Source organism: Misgurnus anguillicaudatus, chromosome 14 (assembly GCF_027580225.2).
Source record: "Misgurnus anguillicaudatus chromosome 14, ASM2758022v2, whole genome shotgun sequence".
Classification (NCBI taxonomy): Eukaryota; Metazoa; Chordata; class Actinopteri; order Cypriniformes; family Cobitidae; genus Misgurnus; species Misgurnus anguillicaudatus.
This window is the reverse complement of record NC_073350.2, coordinates 23,213,256-23,235,549: the sequence shown is the minus strand read 5'-3', so window position 1 is coordinate 23,235,549 and position 22,294 is coordinate 23,213,256. Positions and strand designations below refer to the sequence as shown.

The 22,294-nt window shown below is 36.2% G+C and overlaps 2 protein-coding genes across 9 annotated transcripts in view; both read right to left on the bottom strand.

The window, feature by feature from the left end:
- barx1 (BARX homeobox 1) overlaps window positions 1-7,157 on the bottom strand; it is a 102,768-nt gene extending 95,611 nt beyond the window's left edge. For 5 of the 6 annotated variants that reach the window (XM_055183507.2, XM_055183512.2, XM_055183508.2 and 2 more), the window contains exons 1-2: window positions 7,021-7,157; window positions 3,143-3,306 (exon numbers count right to left, since the gene is read on the bottom strand). The gene's annotated coding sequence lies outside the window, so the exon portion shown is untranslated. Of the gene's footprint in view, window positions 1-2,116; window positions 2,296-3,142; window positions 3,307-7,020 lie in introns of all 6 variants that reach the window. The other variant, XM_055183509.2, reaches the window with a different exon arrangement.
- A 12,775-nt stretch (window positions 7,158-19,932) lies between these two features.
- fbln2 (fibulin 2) overlaps window positions 19,933-22,294 on the bottom strand; it is a 69,519-nt gene continuing 67,157 nt past the window's right edge. For all 3 annotated transcript variants that reach the window (XM_055184057.2, XM_073876111.1, XM_055184058.2), the window contains exon 17: window positions 19,933-21,281. In XM_055184057.2, the coding sequence (XP_055040032.2) occupies window positions 20,924-21,281 (358 nt within the window). In that variant the 3' untranslated portion in view covers window positions 19,933-20,923. The remainder of the gene's footprint in view (window positions 21,282-22,294) is intronic.

The following is a 22,294-nucleotide window of genomic DNA, read 5'->3' as shown; positions in this document are numbered from 1 at the left end:
TTGCTCTACATCAAATCTTTGCAAACTCTGCGTTATGATTTCGCATTTGTCATTCGCGGAGACATTCAGCTAGGTAAACATTATGCACCGTCTGATGAAACTTGTTCATAGCTGAGACCACTAACACAAAAACTTGAAGTTTTTCTTAAAAGCACATAACATGCCCTGGGCAAGCATTTCGCAAAAACCTTTCCAGAACAATAAACAAGATGCTGGATTAGACAGATGTGAAAATTCAAAACACAGTTGAGTGTATCAGTCAGGTTTAGTTCATGGAAATTCCCGTAGTGGGTTTTGTAAACTCAGGTTGCAAATAAAGGCACACTAATCAGAGTACTTAAAAATTCAAAGAGCCTTAGATGTTTTGACACAAAAAACACAAAGTATGCTAAAATCGCTTTCATCTGTATTTATTAACAAAGGTAGCAAAATTTCTGATGTAGAAATCGTGATGTTGACTGCAAATACGTTACCATATTTATCGTCTATAAGCCGCTTTTTTCATAACTTGGCTGGTGCTGCGTATTACAGTCAGGTGCACCTTGTAAGTCAGTATGAATTAATTTTGACATTTATGAGGCAAGAGACAACATTACCGTCTACAGCTGCGAGAGTCTGCCATATGCTGCTTCTGTATTTATGTAATTCAATGGATTCTGTAATGTGGAATGATGAGTATGGGAACTTCACGCTAGTTGGCTTGTTCGGTTAATTTAGCTTATTCAACCTTCCAGGTAAGTTCTGTATGCTATGGTTTATCGTTTAATAATATTACTTTAATGTACAGACATCTATTCAGCCTGCTGTTCTGTATGCTATTGTTTAGTTGAATAACTTGCCTTTCCAGATTAAATGTCTGTTCTTCAACTTAGATTTTGTGAAATAATTTTCTAAATAAACGCGACATATAGTCCACTGTGACTTATATATGTTATTTCGTCTTAATGACGCACTTTTGAATGATGCGGCTTATACTCCGGTGCGGTTTATAGTCCGGAAAGTACGGTATTGCTCCTTTGGATTTTTGGGGGTCAAATAAACCTACAGTACCACACAAACCCTGTGTTTTCAAATTGTGGGATGGGACCCACCTGTGGGTCACATAGTGGGATAAAGTGCACTAAGTCACTTTATCCCACCATGTTTATTGTGTCGTTCACAGCGGTGAACGACACAATAAACAGCGTAGAATTTGATATACACTCACATAAAGGTTTATTAGGAACACCTGTTCAATTTCTCATTAATTACCTAATCAACAAATCACATGACAGTTGCTTCAATGCATTTAAGGGTGTGGTCCTAGTCAAGACATTTTCCTAAACTCCAAACTGAATGTCAGAATGGGAAAGAAAGGTTATTTAAGCAATTTGGAGCGTGGCATGGTTGTTGGTGCCAGACGATACGGTCTGAGTATTTCACAATCTGCTCAGTTACTGGGATTTCTAGGGTTTACAAAGAATGGTGTGAAAAGGGAAAAACATCCAGTATGCGGCAGTCCTGTGGGCGAAAAGGCCTTGTTGATGCTAGAGGTCAGAGGAGAATGGGCTGACTGATTCAAGCTGATAGAAGAGCAACTTTGACTGAAATAACCCCTCGTTACAACCGAGGTATGCAGCAAAGCATTTGTGAAGCCACAACACGCACAAACTTGAGTACCACTCATCTCCACTACAAATAGGAAAAAGAGGCTACAATTTGTACAAGCTCACCAAAATTGGACAGTTGAAGACTGGAAAAATGTTGCCTGCTCTGTTGAGATTTCTGTTGAGACATTCAGATGGTAGAGTCAGAATTTGGCATAAACAGAATGAGAACATGGATCCATCATGCGTTGTTACGACTGTGCAGGCTGGTGGTGGTGGTGTAATGGTGTGGGGGGTGTTTTTTTGGCACACTTTAGGCTCCTTAGTGCCAACTGGGCATCATTTAAATGCCACGCCCTACCTGAGCATTGTTTCTGACCATGTCCATCCCTTTATGACCACCATGTACCCATCCTGTGATGACTACTTCCAGCAGGATAATGCACCATGTCACAAAGCTCGAATCATTTCCAATTGGTTTCTTGAACATGACAATGAGTTCACTGTACTAAAATGGCCCCCACAGTCACCAGATCTCAATGCAAAAGAGCATCTTTGGGATGTGATGGAACAGGAGCTTCATGCCCTGGATGTGCATCCCACAAATCTCCATCAACTGCAAGATGCTATCCTATCAATATGGGCCAAGATTTCTAAAGAATGCTTTCAGCACCTTGTTGATTCAATGCCATGTAGAATCAAAGCAGTTCTGAAGGGTAAAACACAGTATTAGTATGGTGTTCCTAATAATCCTTTAGGTGAGTGTAGTCGACCATAAGGCATTTTGATATTGCAATAAAACGTATATATCATTAATAAAATGACAAGAAAAAAACTACTCAATTATAAAAATGAGAAAAAATGTGTTTCCTTATATTCCACATGTTTTCCAAATACATTGGTGGGTCCTATGATAGATTATACCCATTTAGGTGGGTCGCGAAATGAAAAGTTTGGCACCCCTAAAGCATACAAGACATTGCTCTATTATTATTATTATTATTATTATTATTATTACAATGGGATGTTTATTTTTATATATATTTTAAGAGGCTAAGAATAATGCTGTAATTTGAATGTATGCTTCTCTGTCTGTATGAATTTCAGTAGGTTGACACATACATAAATTAAACACAGGCACACAAAAACATATACATAAGAAAAAGCCTTATAGAATGTAATGTGTGTTATGCTTTGATACGAGTATGCACGTTAGGAATGCTTTTGCCATTACATGTCAAAACACAGAGCACAGTTTGGTAGCAAACCAAGATTTCATCTTTAAAAAATGTCAAGGCACTATAAAGAAAAAAATGGTTAGCAGTGTTTTAATCCAGTTTAAATATCATGATCCATAGTGTTTGCAACAAAGCCTCGCTTTAATCTTTCTTCTCAACGAGTTTGCAAATGATTTTTACTTATTTTCATCTGACCCCCACATTTCGCATACACGTCACAACATGAATATGCTCTTTGCTACAGCAACGCATCACTGAAACTTTGCCATTTTTCTTAAAAATACACTGAAGAAAATCACCTGTGTTGGTGTTGCTTACCTAACAAAAGCATCTCTGTGGTGTGATAGAATCTTGCACCACTAGGGTGGATAAATGAGCTTGTGAACTGACGAACTACGTAAGCCAGATACGTGTCTTCTCTCTGATCTTAATCCACAAGTGCTGCTTCTCCAAACAGAATAGAAGAGCAATTTATCACCATCCTATGGGGGAAATACCAACACAATAAGGGTTAACAAAGGAAATCATTGCTAATTAACACAATTCAACATATTTCAACAAAGAACTTTTTTCAATGAAATGAATACATATATACAATATACTGTTCAAAAGTTTAGGGTCACTTGACTGAAATGTTTCTATTGATTTAAAGGTGTGTGCTGAAATGTCTGTAAATAATGCTGTAGACACATATAATTGGGTGTCTTTTATTATGAAAATAAAATTTTCTTTACATTTAATGTATTGTTTGATGGATGGCCCAACAAGTACGTCTGATGTATATGTTGTAAAAAATTATCAGGCTCTTAGATTTAGGTTCAGTAATTTCACTTTAATGGCAATGTAAAGATTATCAGTAAAACTGAAATCCCTTGTTATCACAAATGTCACTTTAGTCATTTCATTGGTATTTAACAAATTTGACTGTGTTTCACCGCAAAACACTCTAAGTGCTGTAAGCTTCTGTGGCAAAAGCCTCCACTTATAAAACAAATCCACATCTTTGGACGAGACATAGTAAACAGTTGCAAAATCACCATATATGTAACTAGAAACATTGCAAATGATAAAAAAGTAGTTAGGGGTGCTGTGATCCATGATACTGCCACATACAGATTTTAGTCAGGTCCTCACAAGGGACTCAAGTTTGAATGTGATCAATGGTCGTTTCATGCGCGCACCGTCCATCCAATTCATCTTCCGTGCACTTAAGAGGACTTTGCTTAAAATCAACGTGGTGTTTAATGGATTCTGTCAACAAATCGGTATTTCTGAATGGCCTGAGATTAGGATTTAATAAACATAACGGAGAAATTCGGTTATTATATTACTTCATATTACATATGAAGAGTTTAGTTGCAAAACTAAAACTAAAATCCGTTTTTAACATTTTTGTCAAAACATGTTTATTATTATGTTATCATGTTATTATTTTGTTTTATGGTGCTACTTAGCTTTATTTTTTAAGTTATGAAGCTTTAAATCAAAACAAACCAACTGCAGTTTCATTTTCTCTTAAAGACCGGAAAGTGACCCTTAGTTACCATATATACCGTCGCAATGGGCCCCCAATTTGCAAAATTTTCAACTGTGGATAATATAATTATGCCGCAATAGTTAGTCTGTCTGAAACTAAGTTGATTAAACCACATCACTGTGTGACACTTGCATTACATGTGAACGGCCCCTACGCTAATATGATTTTGTTTTTCTCTCCCTGTCTCGACCCCGAGGACAATGGGACAAACAGACCCAGTTCCGGTAGATGTGAAAGTCGGCACACCTCTGATCTACTGGTCGTCCCTCAACGTGATGCCCAGCTGATGCCTGACCAACGATCACCGACAGAACCAGCTGAATCTCCGCTTAATCTCCTTATCCGTTTATATGTGTGTATATACATGTATATCTCCCAAGGGTTTTTCCCTCCTAGGACTTTTTTTTATTTCCTCGGCTAAACAGCCCGGGTTTTTTTCTCCTAGGGTTTTTTTTTACCCCGGGGAGGCAGCCTTCTTGGGCTTAACTTAGCTTCCTCTTCTAGACGTTACATTAGTAATACGCTCGCTTATAATGTCGAGTCATAGCCGTAGCAAATTTGACTGCTTATGCTATCGTGTATTATGTTATGCTATCTGTCGTTTTTCTGTGCTTTTACTGCTTCTATTAATGTAAAGCTGCTTTGAAACAATTAAGTATTGTGAAAAGCGCTATATAAATAAAATTGAATTGAATTGAATTGATTGGAATGCACAACCAAAAAACGAGATTTCTGAAAAATAAAAAAAACTCTCGTTTTGCAACAAAACTCTTCATACATATACGTCTTTTTTGAGGACCAAGTCAAAAATTTCTGGTTTTATTTCATTTTGAAAGATTATTTGAGGGATAATTGCAAAAATGTCAATGTGGTGTAACCGGTCTGTGTCAATTGGTGTAACTAGTATTTTTTTTAATGAAAATATAAATATAAATAAATCTAATCATCGAGTTTAGTGTAATATGATTTTTACATACATTTTTACATAATTTCTCAAAGATTATTTAGAAAACAGAGCTATCTTCAGCATATGTGAGGACAAATATTACAAAAGCGCATTAAAATGTACATTTAGAAATAACTAATAAAATTATATTTTTAATTTTTTTTATAATTACGTTTACATGCCATCAAGGTGGATAAAATATTTAATATTTATCATTCTTTGGCGCAATTGGCGGTTACACCATTTGATATTTTCAGGTCAATTAAGTCTTAACTTTCATAAAAATGGTTCAAATTTTATTTTATATTGCATAAAATTAACATAAATACACTATATGCATTGAAATAAACCTGATGTGTGCTTTTAAAACAAGTTTTTTTTTAAGATTTTGAATTTCTCACCATTTCACTGATATGTATGTACAGTATATAGGCCTATATATAGTATATTTTGACCATATGGACATGTACAGTACACTGGAATGTACAAATGACATCAACATTACATCAGTATTGTACCGATAACTCAAAAACGCAAAACCAAACTGTCTCACACATCCAACAAAGAACACAGTCCCTGTGTCTCACAACATCTTAGGCCTTTAAGTGGAGATAAGAGACTATGAATGAAAGTGTTTGTACTCCTTTAGGGTAGGCCATTGACTGGGCAAGATGAGAATCTGACGTACTCACCCTTTCCCTTATCACAGCCCTCAAAGCAAACTGATCGGGCAGATAAGGAAAGTGCACAGCCCTGATGCTCCACAATGCAAAAGATTTCACAAGATACAAAGTGCAGTTGCACAGACTAAATGCAAGAGGCGCAGTCTCTTAAAAGCCACATTCCCTGTGTTTTCTGAGGTGAGACAGCAGCACAGCCAGAACAATGCATCTCCAGTCATTTAAATGGTGGGGACCTGCTATGTGTATAAACTTAGATACGTAAAGAGGGAGGAAGGGAAAGACAATGTAACACACATGACCATGACCATTATGATGGTGGTCTGGAATTTGCTGACTAAATATGTTTGTGTTATGTATTAAATGTATGTATATTAAATCTAGACGTAACACGACTACCATTTAAAAGTTTAAGGCGTCATCATGCATATTTATTGATAGGATTCTCAACTATTCTCAGCTCCTATTGGTTGCTTTTACATTATAATCAAAATTATTCGGTACACATGCACTTCAAAAACATTATTTAGTTATTATTTAGCCTAATGAAGGACATGAATTTACAAACGTACTGTACACTTTCAGATTAATAATTATAAAGTCCTGAGAAACATCTCTGTCAAGTTACCCTAAACGTAATTTCAAGAGTTTGTTGTTGATTTTGCTAACGTTAGTCACATATTTTTCTGACATCAGCAACTGCCCCTGATATCCACCAAAATGACTCATGGTAGATCTGGACATCATCGTGTGGTATCACCCCTAACAGGTGGAGTGTTTTCCATGACCAGGAGCACAAGTTCCTGGGAACAACCCAATATACGGAAAATAACAAACTCTCTCTCAGGGGACATCCTCCAGCTTCCGACCCTTTCCACCAAAACCACCAAAATAATGAGTCAGATCGTCACGCGTAAATTTTCCTCACGAAACCGCATAAATATTTTATGACGGTTATCAGTTCCCGTCTGCTCTTGTAAATGCACATTTAATGAATTTCTCTACTATAACACTTAAATTAGAGTACTTTTACCTGTTTTCCTGTGATTTTGAGTCTGATAAACTTTACACAGAGATGTAGTTTGACATTGAAGTGAAGCTCCCTCTAGTGGCCAAATTTAAATGAGCTCTGTGTTGCTGTCAACCGCTCTCGCGATACCTTGACGTCATACTCCGAACGGTTTGCGCAGCGCTTGCATGAAGTCAAATCTTTTGGGTTTTCAACAATGTGCAGAAGACGAATACACCCCTGATTATCCAGAAACGGCTACTTCATGTAGAATAAAGTGTATTTAAATTCTGCAATATAATATTGTGTAGATTCATACATTTTCAATTAATCCTATCAATTTTTATATAACTAAATATTGTAATATTGTAATAAGTATTGTAAAATATTATAAATAAAATATTGTAAAATTACTGTACTTTTTAATCAAGTTTAAATTAATTTATCCTGCTAGAGGATACTTATTTTATTCTATATCTTTATTGTGTCTGTGTTAAACTGTTGTAAACTCATAAATTCAATCTATTATTTTTCTTATTAATTTATTATCTAAAATGAGAGCATACAAACAAGCAACACGTTATTATTGAACAGTATAAAGAAACACTGTATCTATAAACAAAATAACATCATTGTGCTTGTCTTTGACTTCTCAGATGTAACTACTGCTGACTGAGCGAAGACAAACACATCTCTTATCGCACAGAAGGGGAGAATGGAACTTGAGATATAAATATCCACCCACCTATCAATCAAACCGACACTTGGCTGAAAACACTTTCATTATAGCATTGAGTAAACAAACAAGTTTGCCGCTGTTTGTGTACAAGCCCCACTACTGCTATGTTGGTCCATAAATCACTACCCTGATTCACAAACAGATATGCTGATTCAGTGCAGAATGTGGATGCAGGGCTTACTGATAAGATAATCACACGGTTTAATGAGCAAAGGCATGCAAAGGGGTCAGAGGTCACTTGTTTTATGCAAAACACAAATGTTTGCAAATAAAGTTTACTAAGCAAAGCTATTAAAACATGTTTGCCATATATTATATATAGATAGGAACAGTTGTGGAGGGTGCCATGGCCTGATGTGTGCTTGAGTATTAGCTGATAAAGTGCTTTATAAAAATTGACATCAGTGGCTACTTCTCTGTTCCTGAATTACATTACAAGTGCATATAAGCCATGATGAAGCCAAACACACTAGAAAATTAACAGCCAATGGCTCTTGTTTATTATTTCGAAACCTCGGATGAAAGAAATAGTTCCAGGTGAACCTTTTAGATGGGCCAATGACGCAATGCTATGAGTTTTACTGTAACTTGCACATAAACATTGCAATTATTGATTTCATCACAAGATCAAAGAAGTTAAATGACACTTTTTTTTGCCAAAGTTGTAAATAATACAATAGGCTCTGCTGTAAAAAAAAAAACAGGGCTTTTTTTAACCAATAAGCCCTCTGTAATTATTATGTGTGCTTGTATTGTTACAGTACACTGATGAGGAAATCCAATGGCTTTGTGTCATCATATGTCTACACTATATAAGCTATGACTGCTAGCTCAAGAATAACTTAATAAAAAAATCGAATGGTTAAGCAAACAAGGATGAAATGTGGGTATAATAAAGATCTGTCAAAATTGAATAAAGATAATCCATTATGCAGTCGAGTGAAAGAAAAACATAAGGATATGGACAGAAATTTGTTTAGATGATTTGCTGTCGGAAAAGATTTGGAGAAACATTCCACAACATTCCTGTCACTGATGCAAAGTATTGAAAAAAATATTAATCCGCCCCTGTTATTGTTATTTTTTCCCTCCATCCATGGTGTCCAATTAAAATAATGGAAAAAGGAGGAGTAAACATTATTCTCTAAAATTGTGACACAAAATGATAAATTATATATTTTATTAAACATAATGCAATACCCAAGTCTCAGAGATAAGTTAAGGTTCATTTTCGATTACCTTAACATGGATAAATATTAAAAGTTATCATAATGAAAAATGATCGTATTATCAAAATTATTCATAGAAAATAAATCAATAAAAAAAGAAAATATTAGGTGCTTAAACATCAAAGAACTGTAGGCCATCCATCAAAAGACATAATAAAAGATGAGGTGATAAAAGACACAAAGTTTATATTCGAAACACTGAATTAAGCCCCACCCAATGTGATAATGTGACAAGAGTACAGTGCTGAATGTTTAATTGTATTTAAAGGCACTGAAGGCTCTTCTGATAGTCTGTGAACTGACCTCCTGTCAGGCGAGAGACTGCTGGAGACCATTAACATGGTGCTAAATTTGTTTGAGAAAGCTAGGGATGGATCTATTTAATTGCATTAGATTAATACCAAATCCTTTGTGGAATGATAACCTAGACTCCAGTAAGAAACAAACATGCAAGAACAAATGCAACAGTTTTATCAGTGTTTTAATAAATTAAAAAGTATATTTGAAGAGTTTTGTTGCAAAACGAGATAAATCCATTTTTTAACATTTTTGTCAAAACATGTTTATTATTATGTTATCATGTTATTCTTTTGTTTTATGGTGCTACTTAGCTGTATTTTGTAAGTTATAAAGGTTTAAATCAAAACAAACCAACTGCAGTTGCATTAAAATTAATTGGAATGCACAACCGAAAAACGATATTTCTGAACAATTAAAAAAATGGTGGTTATCTCGTTTTGCAACGAAGCTCTTCATTTATTGTTATAGGGTGTTGGTGTTTCAGTGTTTAGGGCCAATCTGTGAGATTTAAACATTGTGATAAAACTGTGAACCCGTGAATCCAAAATCTCAACATCTAATTATAAGATTATGTGCATCAAGGTTTGATTTCAATTACATAATTTACATTGATTCCAGCTTTGACAAGACCTCGCTCAGTCAATATTAAATTCAATGTTCCTTACATATAGGATGATTTTATGTTTTAAACAGTAAATCACAAATACTTACATTTTTACAGACTGGGTCACACTTTATTGCATATGTTTGGGCCTAAATCAGGGGTGCCCAAACATTTTCCTACCAAGGGCAAAAAATCAAACCTGACTGAGGGCCGTGGGCCGAAAGTAAATGCTGCTGTGTTAGTTGCCCTGATTCTCCCCATTTATACTTTTATAATATTTAAAAAATAAATAAGCAAACATTACTCTGTTTATGTATAACTAATGCAGTTTTATTTCCAAAACTGTTTGTAAAAAATGTAATACATTTTGCCAATAATTTGTCATTTGTGCCACTGCCTCAATCTCTCTATTAGTTGAGTTTCATGATGCATATACACCTTCAAGTATGCATGTACATTTTTAAAAAATCATTTTAATTCCTTGCATTTAATTTCAATTAACATTTTTGTAATGTACAAATAAAACAAACAAAAAAGTTTAAATTAGAAATATGAACATCTGTGTCAATGACGTTTATCCTTTTCTCACCTGGCATGACAGCCAAATTAAAAGTCATTGCGGGCCAACTTTGGGCTAGTTTGGGCACCTCTGACCTAAATCAATCTAAATAAACACTGCAATTGTTTCTACTGTAATAGCATATTGCATGATAGTGTTTGTCTGTAACCTAGATTTTTTTATAATGCACATTAAAAACATTGCGGATATAACTTCACATATTTATGTCCCATGACTGCACGTTCAGTGCTGAAAAATATGAGTAATGAAGTAGACAGGGCTGGATACGGTTATCAGAGATGTGAATAAGGCTTGTTGTTATAGTTGGTAGCTGAAATGTCTGCATAGTGAATGTCTGAAATGGGTTAAATGTTTACTGATAGATGGCGTTTCTGTATAAACACATTTACATTTCAAAACATGAATTTGACATGATGCCTGGGTTGGACAGATGGATGTCTGTTTAAATTTATCTTGCATTGCTTTGACAGGGAAAAGGAGGGTTGCAACATTTTTACAGCATGCATGCAAGCTGAATACAATAAATAAGATCAACCAAACACTGTAAAAAAAATTTGTGCACTTACATTTTTAACTATAATCAACTTGGATTTACAAATCATTTTAACTTTTTACCATGACTAACACTCTAAAAACAAACGGTGCTATATAGCACTAAAAGTGGTTCTTTGCTCGTAATCATAGAAGAACCGTTTTTAGTGCCATATAGCACCGGTGAAGCACCAGTGAAGCACCTGTGTAGAACCATATAGTGCTATGTAGAACCATATTTGGTGCTATAGTGGTTCTATATGGCCCCTATATGGTTCTACACAGGTGCTTCACTGGTTCTTCACCGGTGCTATATGGCACTAAAAACGGTTCTTCTATGATTACGATCCAAAGCAACAGTTTTGGTTCTATATAGCACCGTTTGTTTTTTTAGAGTGTAGTAATGTATATAACTTATAAATAAAGTTAACTTGAAGAACAGATGATCTTATTTTAAAACTGTACCCTTTTTAATGTGTGTTTCCCTCACGGGCAAATTCTTCTCAGTCCAGAGCGGCCTCTCTCTCCTGCAGGCTACCACCTGACACTAACGTCCCTCACATCTCACCACAACAGTTTGTGAACACAAATACAGACATTATAATGAGTAGCTATCTCTTACACCTTCAGAAGAGCAGCTCGGTGTGTAGTCTGCCATTCAGGTCTCTCATTTCATCTTTGATCTTCTGCAGGTTGTATCTTGAGTTGGACGTGTTTTTTTAATACTGTTTAATGTAACACGCCGCAAACGGTATACTGATAATGTTTCTGATAAAACGTTTTTATTGTGTAATAGGATTTTTCAGACAGGGTAATGGCTCGTCTTTCTAAACAGTGAAAAATACATCATAAATCATACAGCTTGTGTCAATTTGGGGGATTTTTGCTCCACCGTGGCTCGCTCCAAAAATAACAATTCACCATCTTTACTGAAATCGGTGTAATTATGCATATAACAAAGAGATAACAAGTAAATGTCAGTCATCACCTGCTGACGGTACAGATAGCCAACATCTGACACAACACGACTAGCATTATTTTAATTGAATTATTGGGAACAAATATTATCGCAAAACATTGAAACTCATATTCTCAGGAAATATTGTGCATGATGGGGATATTATTGATATTGTTCGGTTGGGAAAAGATTAGCAATACAGTAGTAAAAATATATCTAAAAGACTCTCTGTGTCTACTGGTTTGGTTTCACTAAAATTTTGCTTGATAGAATGACCCATGAATTAGTTCAAAAGTGTATACCTTACTAATATTTTAAAGTTAGTACTGTGTTTTTCCTCGTGCTGGAATGGAAAATGTGAGCATATAGTATTTGATGGGCTGACGCTAAACAGGTTACGCAAGTGTGTTGTGCAAGCGAACATTCCTGCACCGGTAGCAGGATAGTAATTAACAAAACATACTGTCCTTTACAAGCAAATCCCGCTCTCTTCTTATGATCCAAGCAAAGTGATCATTCTGCCTTGGGGGATTTAGGAAAATCAACATCTAAGACCTGTATAAGACATTTTGTCACATTTAAATCTTAGTTCAACATGGAGCAGTCTTGGCCACCATTAGAAAACATTAGATTTGTTGTATTTGCAATGGTACTGTAGTGACCTTAATAATATAATTTTTATATTTTTTGTATTAGTCTTTTTTTATTACAATACAACCAGACAATAGAGAAATAGCAGGAATATGCAGGCTCTCTTAAGCCTAAATATACACTGTTAGACTCAACTGTAATTTCTACAGTTACTTACCACAAAATGCCAAGTAAAATACCATCATTTTCTTTTCCAGTTAATTACTGTAATATGCATTGCATTATGGGTATTAACATTTAATTTACAGTGATTTACTGTACACTGTAAAAAAAATTCTGTAGAAATTGCAGCTGGGTTGCCGGTAACTTACCGCAGATTTAAATGTATGTTTTTTTACTGGCAACATTTTGTTCAAAGTTAAATGAGCATTAAACATTTACAAGTCTTTGCGGTAGAGTGCTGTAAAACAACAACAGTAGTGGTACTGTAGTTGAATAAAATAGTGTTATAAAACATATAAAATGGAAAAATAAAATATATCTATGAAATGAAATACATTTTATTTGTTATGCTTTTAGCAGTGAAGCAAATTTCATAATGTGAATTGTTTTTCAGCAGTGTAAATTATTTATTGAGAATTGTAGATAGAAACAAGAAAAGGATTATGGATAAATGCTTGACCGTCAAATTTGAAGTCAAGACTTCAAAACACTAGTGATGCCAAGATTTCGCTCCTCTGAGTGTCGGGAGAGTGACAGAAGAGGGAACTTTCATCAAGTGAATCTGTTGCACTATAGTGTAATGGACCTACGACATGAGCAACCTGGGTTCGATTTCCCTTCAAGGCTACACTGTAAAAAAATCAGTAGAAATTACAATGGCATTGTAGCTGGGTTGCCGGTAAATTATCGGAGATTTAAATTTATGTTATGTTCAAAGTTAAATAAATTTTAAATATTAACACGTTTTTATCTTTACAGAATAAAACTATACAATAACAGCATCATGCAAAGCATTCTGGGAACCAGAAATCATCATCAACCTTTTTCTGTTTTTTTGCTTCAGATTTTTCCCCAGAATGTTTTGCTTGATGCTGTTTTTCTAGTTTTATTCTGTAAAGACTTGTAAATGTTTAATGTTCATTTAACTTTAAACAAAATGTTGCCAGTAAATAACATACATTTAAATCTACGGTAAATTACCGGCAACCCAGCTGCAAATTTCTACGGAATTTTTTTACAGTGTAAAAACTAGGTTACAGTAAGGGTATTATACTGTCAAATGGAACTGTGGTAAAGGCATCATACTGTAAAAAACATGTACAGTTATTGTACTGTAATGGGGCAGTTACAGTAACGAGTTACCGCATATTTACAATAAAAAGTCTACAGTGTAACGAAAGCCAAATTTTTCATTCTAATCTGATATCTTGACTTCATTCTCCTAAAAAATACTGACATTTGCCCTTTTGTTTTTAATTTAAATAAAGAAAGCGAAAAATAAATGTGAATGGTCGTTAAAACGTTGCTAAAACAACAAAACTGGTGGTGGCTTTTGCACAATATAAATAGGTCACTAATGGACCGTGACCTATACAGAGTTTAAATAAATTGGAAGTGTTTTGGAGTTGTAGTGTAAGATAGACTAATCTGCTTGACTTTTTCATAATTTGTACCCCAGGACCATTTCTAAGCTACAGTAGACAACAAAACAAGCACCTACTTGCCCTATGTTGCACCCCTTCAGAGCCCCTCCTTCCGCTCTCAAAACCCCTTAGGTGCTGACCACTTGAGTTATCAAAGACACCCATTGATAACCATCTAGACTGCATGTTGCACTATGAGGTGACACAATGAATACACACAATTTATCTCACAAACAAACATTCAAGCATGCACACACGCACGCACGCACGCACGCACACACACACACACACACACACACACACACACACAAACAAACAAACAAATTCTAGATATCAGCCGACCAAAATGTGCAAATCACCTTGTAGATGGTACGGCTAAGAGCATCACACTCTTATTGATAGCTGATCAATAACAATCAAATTAGCCAAAATATTTAATAAACCCCACGCTTTAATGCTAACCTAAAGATCATGAGAAGGTCAGCACAGGTGAGCTGGGTTCAGCTTAAAGGTGTTTGAAGTACAACGCTTACTATCAGTTTGGAGTGATGAAAGGATTCGATCTGACCCAGCTCACCATACGCAGGTAATAATTCCCTCTTTTATCTTCAGATGCCCGTTTCTGATCAAAGGGCGGCCCAACGTTAGTGTCTAGGGATGAATAGCACACGAATACCAGCTTCCTACACTTTAACAAGCAGAAAATGTGTGTCTAACGCAATTCAATTTCATTTAATTACTGTCTCTTTAAGCCCTTATTGAATGAGATCAGATGGCCTACCAGTTTCATTGAATGAAGGCAAAGATGAGAAAAAAAATCTAAAACTTCAAGGGTAAAAAAACACAAAATTGTGAAGCTGAAAGAGTGCAGATTTAAAATGAAAAGTTTCAATGACTGGCATCAAAACAGATGTCGCTGAAGGGCGAATAGCTTCATAAATGATCCACTTCAGTAATTAGCTTGCATTTTGTCATAAGCATGACAGCGCTTGCATATGGCTGGTCCCAGAAATGCATTCTGTACACAGTTTGTCTATTTTGGGATGAGGGTTTGACATTCGTTGCCAATGCCTGTAACTAACTACGCAAAATCTGGGTCCTGACAGTTTTATAACTTTAGAAGAGCAAAGCATTTAAGTTTCACTTTTATAATGTTGTGCATCAATTATATTTTGTCTGTGTGTGTGTGTAACTTTGTTAGTTTCAGTAGGGGATGTGAATTGATGTACCTTACATAGGATATACAAAAACCTTAAAGGTCCCATTCTTTCGGTGTTTTTAAACTTTGATTGTGTTTACAGTGCGCAATATAACATGTGTTCATGTTTCAAGTGTAAAAAAACGCAGTATTTTTCACACCATTTACTTATCTGTATAGCGTGTTTTCATTGTTCTTAAAAACAGGCTGCTGTCTTCCTTGTTCTATGAAGTCCCTCCTTCAGAAATACATAACGAGTTCTGATTGTGTAGTTTGTTTAGTGTGTTGTGATTCAATAGCAGCTTAGCTTGCTGTTAGCTAAGCTGGTGACTGACGTATTCCTGTGGGTGGAGGTTAGTGGAAAAACTGTTTTACTGACGTCATTAAAGCATGAAGTAGAGGGCTGTAGTCCAAACCGGCCGTTTGCTATACGCTTTGAAAGGCGAATTCTGTTAAAGAACATACACTCACCTAAAGGATTATTAGGAACACCATACTAATACTGGGTTTGACCCCCTTTGACCTTCAGAACTGCCTTAATTCTACGTGGCATTGATTCAACAAGGTGCTGAAAGCATTCTTTAGAAATGTTGGCCCATATTGATAGGATAGTATCTTGCAGTTGATGGAGATTTGTGGGATGCACATCCAGGGCACGAAGCTCCCGTTCCAACACATCCCAAAGATGCTCTATTGGGTTGAGATCTGATGACTGTGGCGGGCATTTTAGTTCAGTGAACTCATTGTCATGTTCAAGAAACCAATTTGAAATGATTTGAGCTTTGTGACATGGCACATTATCCTGCTGGAAGAAGCCATCAGAGGATGGGTACATGGTGGTCATAAAGGGATGGACATGGTCAGAAACAATGCTTAGGTAGGCCGTGGCATTTAAACGATGCCCACTTGGCACTAAGGGGCCTAAAGTGTGCCAAGAAAACATCCCCAACACCATTACATTAATGAGAAATTGAACAGGTGTTCCTAATAATCCTTTAGGTGAGTGTATATCGCCTGGCAGAGAACTTTGAGCTTTATCATTTTACAGGTATTATTTATGCTATTAAAGCAACATTACACCCTAACTAGGGTTTAAAAAATGGGATCAGGAAGAACGTGACCTTTCAACCATCATTTAATGAATGATAGCAAAAGCAGACTTTCAAGCAAAACATATGACCTTGGACCACAAAACCAGTCATAAGAGTCCATTTTAGAGAGAGATACAATCTGAGGGTGCAAAAAATCTAAATATTAAAAAACTGCAACTTGATCTTTACATAACATCCTGATTATTATTTTTTGCATAAAAAATTGATTATACAATGTACAAATACCTTTGCTTCTTATAACTGGTTTTGTGGTCCAGGCCACATATCACAAAAAGAGGTTTTAAATATTAAGGAACTGATATATTGTTTAAAAACAGACAAAAAACATTTAGACTTTCTAGTTGTCAGACTTGTACAACATTTCAACACATATGATGAACTATACCTGTGGTTACATCACCCAGGGTTGCCACTGGAATTCATAAGGGCCTGGGTCAAAATGATAAGGGTGGGCCCCAGCCCTCATGCACCCAGCAGTGTAAAAATGCATTTAGTGAGCCCTCCCTCATCACAAGGCTGGGACAACAAAGTAAAGTTAGTAGGTCCAAATTTTTTTCATATCAACTCGTGGCACCTTTGTGTTTCCAAAAACTAAGGCCAAAGTAAAATCACAGACACCGTTCGTGAATCCCAAAGACTTCCTGTGAATATTATCGCAAGGTTCATAACTTCCTGTGAGCATCTTTATCACGGGAATAGCCAATGTGACTCCCCTCCTTGGGTTGAACGCTTGCTTTCCAAAAACACAATAATTTATATTTAGCAACACTGATAAGCATGAAAAGGGAAGACGATAATCTGTTAAAAGCAGCACACTCCTAAGTGTGCGTAGGACGACATCTCAAGGGGTGGAAGCATTTGGGCCTTAGCTGTTGACAGCGAGAGCAAAGGCGTCTCTATCAAGTGGAACTTGTTGCTATTGCCGCATGCTAATAGCCTAAGTGATCTATGGCCAACTATATCATTGTCAAAATGATATATTAATGTTATATACGCTTATCTTATATATAAGTCTTTCTCTCCCTATATATCTCTAACTAAATGTTGTATCGTACCCCTTCTCATATTATTGTCCCCTAGGATGAATTGCTTCAAAAATATGTGCTTTGGATAAATAAGTACTTTTTAAGTAGTAAAAGTGACTCTCCTGCACTCAATAGGAATTAATATGCAATCCTGACAGACAACTATGGTATAGAAGTCCACCGCATAGTTTAAATGTGATTTATGCTGTGTTGTTGAGCTGAATAATCGTATCATTCATCCCACTAACTCGATAGCAGCCAGGGGTTATCAGTTGGGATGTACTACATGCACGCCCTTTCCCGATACCTACACAATGAGAGGCAGGGTTCTGCGGCCTCAAGGGTGCGACACAAAATGATAGCACGGAGGTCTGATGAGGATTGGGATGGAAAGCACAATGAAAGGAGAGCAAAGCACCTCAACTCTCCACACTGTTCCAAACGCTAAAATGCAGGCAATATAAATGCAAAATACTGCTCTTTAAGAAAGATAAGAGGGCAATTCCTGAAGGATTTAAAGGTATTTGACAATAAACACACTGTGAATTGTTATTGCATTCATATTTTTATCAAAAATGTAACGATACTCTATGAAATACTGTATTGGATATTAGAAATAACAAAGTAAGCCTCAGGCTACACCTGGCAATTCCTTTTATCACCACTAAGAGGCAATATTTAACTTTTATTGAAGGAAACCAAACAAAAGCGACAAAGACCTCAAGAAAACAGACTAATTTGTATTAATCATTTTCTTAAAACAATTTGTTAAATTTTCACAGTTCCTACATCTGTTGGTTTTTGGAGATCCCAATTTCAAGATGTCAACTGGTAGGAGACCTTTAAAATCTCTAATAAAATTAGGGAGGTATCATTTAAGATTGTTCATAGAACATACTCTGTAAAACAGTTAATTCCAAATTTCTGTAAAGAGGAAAATAAATAAGAGTATTGTCCATCTATTTTATAATTGTATTTACACAAAATTATTTCGGTGTGATTTGGCTTTTAAAAAAAAACATTGATATTCTATTTAAAGAAAAAGACATTTTATTTTTTATGATAGTTCTATTCATTTCAAATTCTGGTACATAATACATTTATTAATTATATATGGACAATTACGGGCTGTGATTTTTTACTCATTTTACAATAGAACAAAATCACTACCTATTTTTGTCAAATTAACATATATTTTTAGGTTAATTTTACTTAAAAAATAGGTAAAACAATATCAAGTTATTTTTATAAGTTATGTCAACTTATTAAATTGACTTGCAAAACCAAGTTGTTTTAAAGGATAAGTCCATTTTCTTAAAAAAAAAAAATCCAGGTAATTTACTCACCACCATGTCTTTTTTTGTTCAGTCTGGAAGAAATTATGTTTTTTGAGGAAAACATTCTTTTTTTCTCATTTTAATGGACACCAACACTTAATAGTTTTAATGCAGTTTAAAATTGCAGTTTCAAAGGACTCTAAACGATACCAAACGAGGCATAAGGATCTTATCTAGCAAACGATTGTCATTTCTGACAAGAAATACAAAAAAGATGCACTTTTAAACCAAACTTCTCTTCTTCCTCAGGCTGTGTGACGGGCCAGCGCGACCTCACGTAATTGCGTAATGCCGTCGAAAGGTCACGTGTTACATATATGAAACGCACATTTGCGGACCATTTTAAAGAATAAACTGACACAAAGAAATTAATTAGTATCATACAATAATGTCGTAACGGTCCTCTTTCTCCACACTTGTAAACACTGGGGCGCAGTTTCGCATACGTCATCCGTGACCTCTTGACGTGATGACGTATTACGTGAGATCGTGCTGGTGCGTCACAGGACCGGAGATAGACCAGAACTTGTGGCTTAAAAGTGCATATTTTTATTTTTCTTGTCTAAAATGACAATCGTTTCGCTAGATAAGACCCTTATGCCTCGTTTAAGATCGTTTCGAGTCCTTCGAAACTGCAATTTCAAACCGCATTAAAACTGTTAAGTGTTGGGGTCCATCAAAGTCCATTAAAATGAGAAAAATCCTGTAATGTTTTCTTCAAAAAACATAATTTCTTCTAGACTGAACAAAGAAAGACATCAACATTTTGGATGACATGGTGGTGAGTAAATTATCTGGATTTTTTTTAAGAAAATTGACTAATCCTTTAACTTAGTGTACACCTGAAAAGAAATAACAAAGCAAGGATTACTTTAAATTACTGTAAAACCTTAAATCTGTTATTTGACAAATTTTGCAATAGTTTGTACGTTTCAATGTGAATTTTTTGTTTGCTTTTCTTTTTATAATTTGTTTATCATTATATCTGACATATTTGATATTTTTAATGTATACTATGTTGCCCTTATATGTTCATTGTTCAGAAAATTGCAATAATTAATGAATAAATATATACATAAAACAAACTAATAAAAGACTTGGTGATGTTTTATTTAACCAAAGATGCAGTATTACACAAAAATGGTGATTTTACTAAAACAAGAGATTTTTTTAATAATATAGGCTACTGAGGAAAAGAGAATAAAATGCTATTACGTTCAATAGCCTTGTCAGAAATTAACTTAACATTTTGCTCAGTAAAGATGATTTGAGTTATGAAGTGCAGGAGATGATTTTACACTTTGACCCTGAGATGAGTTTTCAAGACAGTAATACAAAAACAGGCCCAGTATAACAAAGTAAAGACATACAAAGTGACGTACAATTAAAAACAATGAAACATTCTCAGTGCTGCTTTGAACACTCTTCATGTATGCATGTCAAATGTTTCCAAAACGCTATATTGGCAACATATGCTACAAAGAGATATTTAAAACAAATATTAGAAAAAATACATCCTATTAATTGCAAGTGTTTAACAAAATGATTACAAACATAATCACACATTGTTCTCTTTTGCAGGCGGAGTGCGGTATGAACTGAGGTATCCGTGTGAGTTATCAAGGATAGGTTTGTTAAATACAGTTATTAGTTGTTTTAAATGAGCTGTGAAATTTGCAGATGTTCAAATGAGGCAAAGGCCTGCGACGGAACTGCGACAGAAATTTGTGTCTAAACCTCTAACGCTACCTCAACTCTACCCACTCGAGAAACGCTGTGTGGTTAGAAAAGACATGAAGTGCTATAAAAAGCAGTTTCAGGCAATCGGGCTAAATTGGTACAGCATAAATAGAGTTTCTTTTTGAAGAGACTTTTAAAAAGCAGGCATGTCAGTCTCTGCACTTCATCCTGTTTGCTCGAAACAAGCGGTTGGATCACGACGGGAATGTCCCATCAAAGTCTTCTCAGCAAAATCCATTAGGCAAACAAGAAGTGCCAGATGACAAACAACTTCAAGGCCAAAGCTTGAAGAGTCTAGCACCACATGAAATCAAAAGCGTCACATAGGAGCGAAGTATCACATGGAGTTTGGTGTGATGAACACGTAGATTCGAGCTAGAAAAGTCGTGAAAGTTCCTTGACGCAGCAGCTTCATCTCCACGTCGATGAGGAAGTCCCGTGGTTTTCGCACCTGACGGTGCAGGTACACGGCACCCGTAAAGCTGTTGAGCTTCCGCGTGCTGAAGTAGCCTTCTTCATTTCCCCGCGGGATGCTGATGATGATGTTGTCACCCGAGTAGGCGGGTGAGGGGCCGATGCGGAAGATCTGAGCAGGGATGATGATGTTGGTCTGGAAGCTCAGTTGGTAGTACGTGATGCGTAATGGCATGGTCTGGCATTGCTGGAAGTTGGGGCAACTTATTCGCTCACAGCGTCTGTATAAATAAGAGATGGCAAAGGTGTGATCAGTTATGATGTATATCCATCAATAGAAAGAGTTGGTGCTATAAATACCCTGACCAAACATCTATCTATCTGTCTGTCTGCCTGCCTGTCTGCTATCTATCTGTCTGCCTGTCTGTCTCCCTCTCTATATGCCTGCCTGTCTGTCTGTCTCCCTCTCTATCTACCTGCCTGCCTGCCTGTCTATCTGTCTGTCTGTCTGTTTGCTATTTATTTGTCTGTCTGCCTGTCTGTTTCCATCTCTATCTGCCTGCCTGCCTGTCTGTCTATCTATCTATCTGCTTACCTCTCTGTCTGCTATCTGTCTGTCTGCCTGCCTGTCTCTCTCTATCTGCCTGCCTGTCTGTCTATCTATCTGGCTGTCTGTCTCCCTCTCTCTCTATCTGCCTGTCTATCTATCTGTCTGGCTGGCTGTCTATCTATCGGCCTGTCTCCCTCTCTATCTGCCTGTCTGTCTGTCCGTCTCTTTCTCTATCTGCCTGCCTGTCTGTCTATCTGCCTGTCTGTCTTTTTATCTATCTGCCTGTCTGTCTGTCTGTCTCCCTCTTTATCTGCCTGTCTGTCTTTTTATCTATCTGTCTGTCTGTCTATCCGCCTGTCTGTCTGACTGCCTGTCTCTATCTGCCTGCATGTCTGTCTGTCTCTCTCTCTCTCTATCTGCCTGCCTGTCTATCCGCCTGTCTGTCTGTCTCCCTCTCTATCTGCCTGTCTGTCTTTTTATCTATCTGCTTGTCTGTCTGTCTTCCTCTTTATCTGCCTATCTGTCTATCTATCTGTCTACCTGTCTGTCTGCTATCTATCTATCTTTCTGTCTGTCTATCTATCTATCTGTCTCTCTATCTCTCTTTCTCTCACTATCTGCCTGCCTGCCTGTCTGTCTATCCACCTGTCTGTCTGTCTGACTGCCTGTCTCTTTCTCTCTATCTGCCTGCTTGTCTGTCTGTCTGTCTGTCTGTCTGCCTGCCTGTCTGTCTGTCTCCCTCTC